General features: G+C 31.2%; 1 protein-coding gene across 1 annotated transcript in view; it reads right to left on the bottom strand.

Moving 5' to 3' along the window:
- Positions 1 to 2,655: 2,655 nt before the first annotated feature.
- The window catches only part of LOC109861380 (leucyl-cystinyl aminopeptidase-like), a 9,262-nt gene continuing 3,565 nt past the window's right edge, over positions 2,656 to 8,352 (bottom strand). The window contains exons 4-11 of the mRNA XM_020441004.1: positions 6,208 to 6,358; positions 6,053 to 6,146; positions 5,504 to 5,892; positions 5,104 to 5,335; positions 3,512 to 3,805; positions 3,237 to 3,315; positions 2,963 to 3,013; positions 2,656 to 2,740 (exon numbers count right to left, since the gene is read on the bottom strand). Of these exons, the coding sequence (XP_020296593.1) occupies positions 2,669 to 2,740; positions 2,963 to 3,013; positions 3,237 to 3,315; positions 3,512 to 3,805; positions 5,104 to 5,335; positions 5,504 to 5,892; positions 6,053 to 6,146; positions 6,208 to 6,358 (1,362 nt within the window). The 3' untranslated portion in view covers positions 2,656 to 2,668. The remainder of the gene's footprint in view (positions 2,741 to 2,962; positions 3,014 to 3,236; positions 3,316 to 3,511; positions 3,806 to 5,103; positions 5,336 to 5,503; positions 5,893 to 6,052; positions 6,147 to 6,207; positions 6,359 to 8,352) is intronic.

Below are 8,352 nucleotides of genomic sequence, written 5' to 3'. Positions count from 1 at the left end.
TGCCGAATGCGTATAAACAGAAGTATTAGAATCTTATAGCTAAACTCCACCGGTTCCGGCATAAGTTAACAGTTATTGTCCGCATAAACCAGGCCTAACTACTCCATGGTTAAATAAAACATGTGTGACTATTTGTGATTGGTCGACCGCGTGACTTTTGATTTCCCGGTGAAGATACTGCTGATTATTGTGTTCTTTCGGATGGCACGTGCATGCTCACGTCTACGGGCTCGTTCGGTCTTTATAACTTGTTGATTACGCATCGGCGCGCAATATACAATAATTATTATTTACTTCAGATTCGACAAGAGTCAATGGAACAAAAGAGTAAAATGTACGTGCTCGTAATATTCTTCATTAGATAGATCCGACTTTTATATTGCTGAAATTACTTGGATGTGTAAAATCAATACTAAAAGTTATGTAAATTAGAATACAATTATGACTTTCTGAGAAAACATAGAAATTATGATCATATACGATTATATGTAAGGAATCAGATAACGCAAAATTTTGGATCTAATGTTATATGATCATACACGATTTTCTATATTTATATACGATCATATAAAATCAGATCGAGCCAAATTTTGAATTTGATTGTTTAGGATCACACAAAATCATATCCAACGTATATAAAATCATATTCGAATTATATAGAAGTGTATACAATCATACAAATTTGCATCTGATTCACATACAATTCTATATGATCACATGAGTTTCCATTTTTTCTATAGTTTGTATCTATAAATATATGGTGTATTGTAAACAAAAAATTTAAGTGCAAATTAAACCGCAAGTATGACAAGAAGTTATTATACCAAAAGTAAAACCTTTTGGCTTATTTTAATATATAAATGACAATCATAAATGAATGTGACCGATATGCGTAAATTTTTTTATATAACAATTTAGAAAGCTCTTGATAACTCAGCATATGGGTGCATGTTTATCAATAATCTACGATGTCTGTAGTTTTACGATACATATTCTGTGTCGATTTATTTAGATCTAAGCAAATCTATACAGATCTGAGATAATCTACTTGTACGTATATCTATAGTAGATCTAAGTAAATTTAACGTAGATCTACTAAGAAATAAAAGTGTAAATTTACATACACTTAGTTATATTTATATAAATCTAATTTCTATCTATTTAGATGTACTTTGTATCTCTCTCTCTCTATTTAGATATAATTTATATTTATTTGGATTTAATTTAGATTTAATCTAAATAATTTAGATCTAATTTAATTTTTCACGAGTAAGATTGTAAGCAATTCTTCTTCAAATTTTACGATTTCGACTAAAATTGTGTCACGTGCAATGGCCTTAAATGCAAAAGCATACATTGCGTATTATTTACTGTTTTATCGCAAATCTCTAGTATTTAAAAAGGTATTGCAAATAGTTTGGGTAGTCGAAAAAAAATATATTGCATACAAATCTTTCTACATAGATTTACTTGAGAATATTGCGTATTCCTAAAAAGTGCGAAATTTTTAAAAACTAACAAGCAAACTTTAGTTTGCAAATACAATTTTTATTATAATTAAGTATGTAAATAATATTTCTTTGGAAACACACATATCAATTAATGAAAAGGAAAGAATAAATTATTACAGTAAATTAAAACTAAAGTATCATTTCTAGTTTTTTAAAGATATACAAAGAAATAGTAATTGTTTGAATAAGTAACATCACGAAAAAAATTGGAAATTCATGTGATCATAGAGAATTATATGTGGATCGGATGTACTTTTGTATGATCGTAAATATTTATATAAGTCAAATATGATTTTATATAAGTTAGATATGATTTTATGTGATTGTGTAAAATCAGATCCGAAATTTGGCGCAATCTGATTTTATATAATCATCAAGAGGCACGGTAGTGCCTCGCGCCAAGTTCACGCGCAACTACGGTGCACACTAACTGCACGAGCACGCTGTTATATAAATATATAAAATTATGTACGATAGTATATGATTTTTTATATGTATATATGATTATATAAAATCAGGTCGCGCCAAACTTCAGATCTCATTTTACAGTATCACATAAAATCATATCCAACTTATATAAAATCATATTCGATTTATATAAAAGTTTACACGATCATACAAAAGTGCATCCGATCCACATATAATCTTATATGATCACATGATTTTCCATTTTTTCTCGGGATAGCTCGATATACATATATAACACTGTTTGATACAGAGTATTGTCTTCTTTCCTTTACATTTTACAGTTTTATACCTTAATATCGTGTTTTTCAGAAAGCGTATGCTAAGTATTCATGTCTGCGCAAATGGTTATATTAAAAGTTATACATAGTAACAATTGTGTAAGATAAATATCAGTATATTATTATTCATCTTATTAAAAACTCGAATGTATTTTATGACCACTTTGCAAATTATTAAAATCCATATCTTATAGATCTGATTTTTAACATAATTCATAAATACCTATTAGTGTCATAAAATAAATTGAGGTTTCTTATACAAAACCACACACACACACTAACTCTAGTATTCGACGTATTACATGAATACTTTTTATTTAATTAAAACTGTAGACTATTATACTAAAAAATTTTATGTAGTCATAGAACTAAATAATTCGTGCGGTTAGTAGAAAATGTTTATCAGTTTCTTTAAAACATTTTCATTCTAGTTAACATCCTACGACGACTCTTAACTTTCTCTCTAATTTTGACAAGTATTACCTACAAAAAACAAACTACAGTTACAATAACATCTTGTATCATACTTTTGCATAAGTCTGAGAACGTTAAAAAATACACTTTTGTAAAACAAACAAAAATATAGCCAAAAAACCCAGTTTATTTATAAGATAAACATAAATTTTGATTTAAACAAGTAGATAGCAATGCACAAAGAAAAATTATTTAGAATTTATATTTTTATATTTATAAAAACTTTTTTACCTTCTCCATATTAGATATGTTACTCAGTTCTTCAAAACACAAGTCTATAATCTGAAAAAACTTAAGTTAGTAACATTGAATTTGATAACTGATATTACGCAAAATTCTTATACAGTACATATATTTTTTTAATATGCGAAACAAAATTAAAGGTATATAAAATATTATACTATTATACTTGTAATACACACGCATGCTTATACATATGTATATCTATATGATTTATGGTTTACATTTACAAGTAACAAAAAACAATTATGTTCGTATATCATACCTTTTCAAGATTTTCTTCTAAATAAGTGTTGTTAATAATAAAAGTGACCAGTGCAAATAGATTGTCTGTGATAGATTGTCTACAAAAAAAGAACAAATAGATACTTTGTGAATGAAATTTTTATGTATATACAACATATTCTTACACATGATAATAAAACAATATATATCATGTAAATAATGATAAATAAATATACAGACTACATAGAATATATTTTATATTATTTATTTGTACAGTATAAATATAAACACTTTTAGATACAGAACATTCTTTACCTTGCAACACGTCTTATTTTGTGTATTATACTTTTCAATAATGTAACATTTTTTGAATATTTTGCTATACTACTGAGTAGAATATTAATAAACGTCCGTTTGTTTTGTAGATTAACCAAACGTAAAGATTGCAAAATATTATGCCCAGAACAAGGTGACAATTCAAACATTTCTCCTAAGTTTCGCTGGGTTACATATATTTTCTCTATGTTTTGCCACAAATCAGACGTATAAGTACCATTTTCTAAAATTAAACCTTGACAGTATATCCATTTCTGCCAACTTGGCAAAAGTCTGGAAATATTAACAAACATATATAATTCTACTTACACACGTATCACTCAAATAATTTTAGTTTTTTCTTTTTATATTGTAATGATGTATACAACTCATGTCACATTTTAAATTATGTTTATTATAACCATAGAAGCAAAATGTCTTTTGACGTCATATTCATTTAAATTTTTATGTAAGTGTATACTTGTAATTTACAAATTTATGTATTTTCTAATATGTATTTACTATAAATTTATGGAATTCTATGTAAAAAATAATTCATTTGCGAATGTCTATTGTCATTACAATATTATAATATCACCACTCAAGTTACAGTTCTATAATACTATGTGCGATGTATAAAAAGCACAGTTATATACAACGGTATAGTGACGTCACTGTGAGAGAAATATAAAAACATATCTGTGATGTACAGGATTTTCTAAATGCCAATGTAATATAGCATTAACATGATCTTTGCATTTTAAGCCACCAAGAGTGCATGTCCATTTTAAAACTTCGTGATATACTTGATTACTGACAGTATTTTCAAAAACATTTTTATGTGATGTAGTTAAAAAAAAACTATTTAATATTTCTAGGATTTTATTCTATAGAAAAAGTGTAGCGTGTATTAATATATTTCGATTACTCTGTAAATCCTTAGTAAATTAAAAAAATGTTTATTTAAGCATCATCGCATATTAATTATTGTTTTGTAAAATTACTTTACTAGGTACTTTTCTAATTTATTTTATCCGTTTTAGTGCCACGCAGCGCGATCGCGCTGTTCGCGTGCTGTAAGAAACTGTATCGCGATGTTCGATCGCGATCGGCAGTTAGCAACGCTCTCGGTTTGGAGTGTACCTTGTCGCGAGTCTGTCAGACTTCCCTCTCGTAATTATTAAAAAATATGAAGCGCGAACGCGCCGCGTGGCATTTTTCGACGAAAAAAAGGAGCAGCGCGACCGCGTCGATCGGCATTACTCGCAGATAAATGAAGGAAGCGCTATCGCGCTTCATGGCACAATCCGACACGGATTTTTAAAAACCCCTGGCACTAAAACGGTTATAGTATGTGTTCTGTTGTCAGTTGATCAAAGACGACTGCAGAAGAAAACGTAACGTATAAACTGTATAGTATAAAACTAGTTCACTGAAAGTTTCTTTCATTTAGTTGCTGATTAGGATTTTTTACTTTTGATCTTTCTTAATGCACTGGAAAAATATGTACCTTGATCTTAGCATTTTCCGGTAATGGCAAAATCTTTGATATATATTGAAGAGTTGTAAATATGGAATGCCACAGTATGTACGAATTCTTTCCGCGAACTACATTGCTTACAAGATTAAAAAATATGTCTATATTTTCAATATTTGCAGCACGAGGTACAGTATACTTTGTATTTTGTATTAAAAAATAAAAAGCATCGTCAAGAATCTGTGCTAAAGTGACGTCAGTTAAATTAAATGCATTCTCAGAGTTTTCACTTTTTAGGAAGAGAGCAATATTTTCTAAAGATTTACGATCATAGTTGACACGATAACCTACAAATAAATGTTTGAATAAACACATTACAAATACAAGAAATTAAGAAAAAGAAAAACAAGAAAAATAAAGCAACCAAAGCATAAATGTTACGATGGTAAAACTTTCAAATATACTGTAGAGACTAAACAAAACATTACAGTCCTACTTTCTTTATATTGTATTACCATTTGGCTCCGTGATTATGATAAAATCATTTTCTTCAATACTCGCAAGAAAAATACTTGTTCCGTCTGGTATTAGGTACATATAATTAGTAGTAAACGTTTTTCTTGATAATTTTACGTAGATTATAGGTATCCACCACTTGTATGCACACATGTTCTTTTGTNTAANCGTAACACAATCTTGAATCATAATTTCTAGAAATTGTGTATCATTTTCTCGTTTTACTTGTACTACAGGATAACCATATTGTGTTATCCATGAAGTTATCACATTTGTTATATTTATATTCTTCAAATACATGTTGTTATATATGGATGGCACAAACGTTATATTGTTCCATATACTATCAAGAGTAAAATGTTCCTTATATGTTTGACTTGATGTACTACTATTGGTAACAACAGATAACAAACCAAAAATTACATCGATTTTAGGTGTCTTAAACGTATTGAATATTTGAAGAAGTTTCCACGTTACGTAGAATATTATGCTTAAACGCACAATTTTTTATTTTAATGATTAATTTATAATATAACTCTAATACTCACGTGTTATACAAATTTATCGCTTTCTCAAAAATAAAGTCGTTTAGAACATTTTTGATACTGAATAAGTTATTCATCATATAGAAAATATTAAATCCTATAACATAAAGTGATAGTTGGATTATTTTATTTGAGTTTTAAATAACAATTTTTCTTACCTCTCTCTTTCCACATTTTATCAAAAGTTTCGTTTTTGAGAAATGGATTATCTTGTATTAAATAATAATATTCAGTAAATGCTTGTGTATATTCAAAAACCATTCGTCGTGTCTGAACCACAATCGACATCAGTAAAGTCTCATTGTAAATCTACCAAAAACTTATATAATTATACATATGTCTAGTTTAGCTTTGTTAATTCTTTTTAGGAGAACTTAGTATTACTAATTTGTATTACTAAATTTTTGGTATCAAGTATAAAAATCCTTCTATAAGCAAATTATTATTACTAACATTAGCCAAGAAGTTTTGTGTGTAAACATTATAAAAGCAATGTGACAATAACATCTTTTACCAAAATGTCTAAAATCACTACATAATACATATTATTCTTCTCTCTCGGTGTGCAGTAAACATCTATGGTATATATACCAGGTCTATACATATGAAACCGGTATTTTTTTCAATAAAAAACACATTAATTTTAAGTGAATGGTAACAAATATTTTATTCAAAGTATGCGCCCTCGCTGGCTACACATTTTGTCCACCTCTCAGGCAATTTATGGATACCTTGCCAAAAAAAGTCTTTGTTTTTTGAAGCAAACCAGTCATCGAGCCATTTTTCAACATTTCCTCAAGAAATGAAGCGCTGTTCGCTAAGTGCGTGTCCCATCGATGCAAACAAGTGGTAGTCGGATGGAGCCAAGTCTGGTGAGTAAGCGGGGTGGGGTAGCGGTTGCCAGCTGTACGACTCAACCAATTCCCGAGTCTGTTTTGTTCGGTGTGATGGTGCATTGTCATCGAAAAAAATCACTTTGTCATGCCTAGTTTCATATTCTGGGCGTTTTTGGCGCAGAGCACGGTTCAAATTGGCCAATTGTTGTTGGTAGCGTTGAGCATTACCAGTTTCGCCCGGTTCCAGAAGCTCATACCAGATTACACCACGCTGATCCCAGAAAACACAGAGCATTGTCTTTTTTCCGAAGCGATTTGGTCTTGGGGACGATTGTGCTGGTTGGCCAGGGTCCACATACGATCTTTTGCGTTTGGGAAATATATCCACTTTTCATCGCCAGTAACTATCCGATGCAAAAACGACTTTCTTTTTTGTCTGGCGAGCAGCATTTCACATGTTGTTTTTTAATTTTTCTGCTGCCTGTCGTTCAGCTCATGTGGCACCCATCTTCCGATTTTCAGGATCTTTCCCATGGCTTTCAAACGTCTGGAAATGGTTGCCTTGGACACATTAAGTTGTTCTGCGAGCTGTGTTTGTGTCTGACCATCGTCTTCATCCAGCAAAGCCTGCAATTCGACGTCCTCAAACGATTTCGCTGGTTTGCCGCGGTCCGCGTTTCTCACATCGAAATTACCACTTTTAAACTTGTTGAACCACTCATTACACTGCGTCCGACCAAGAGCGTGCTNTCCGTAAGCTTCGACAAGCATTCGATGAGATTCTATCGCCGATTTACCCAAATAAAAGCAGAAAATTAATGCTCCCCGCAAATCGTTGTTTGAAGGAACGTATTTCGACATTTTCAAGAGCGAAAAAAAACACGATGTTGTATGAAACTTGAAATGTTTGGTACTGAATATTGTTCACACATGACAATACGCCAAGTAGCGCCAATGGTAAGTTTTGATAGTTCCGACAACTGTGCCTACTGACCGCTAGATGGGAATACCGATTTCATATGTATAGACCTGGTATTGTTACGTCCTGGAGACTCCACAATCCCCTTGTTTCCTGCGACGCGACGCGCCAGCGCATAGCAACCCTTTTCTTTTGGTCAATAATAATAAATAATTCAATCGGGTCTCCTATCGTTTGGAAACTTAAAACTTCAGACGATAGGAGAACAAACAAAAACCATATCGGCGCCCGGAAAGATAAACTGCGCCTAGCAATAACACGAAATTTTAGATAACTATTCGAGCAGCTTTCCAAACAAACCCGGATATCTCCGGGTCATAAAAATGCCGGTCATAAAAATTAGAGCGACCGGCGCAAATAAAAACTCCGGCATTTTTATTACAAACAAACAACAAGGGGTCTATGCGGCGTGATCGCAAAAGACAACACTCTCCCTTTTTCCTTCCCCGGAAAATCGGACGAGGCGACCGAAGCGAGAGATCGTCGCC

The sequence above is a fragment of the Pseudomyrmex gracilis genome, unplaced genomic scaffold, assembly GCF_002006095.1.
Source record: "Pseudomyrmex gracilis isolate BER0280 unplaced genomic scaffold, ASM200609v1 scaffold_712, whole genome shotgun sequence".
Lineage (NCBI taxonomy): Eukaryota > Metazoa > Arthropoda > Insecta > Hymenoptera > Formicidae > Pseudomyrmex > Pseudomyrmex gracilis.
Note: the sequence above shows the minus strand (reverse complement) of the source record. Positions and strands in the feature narration are given on the sequence as shown.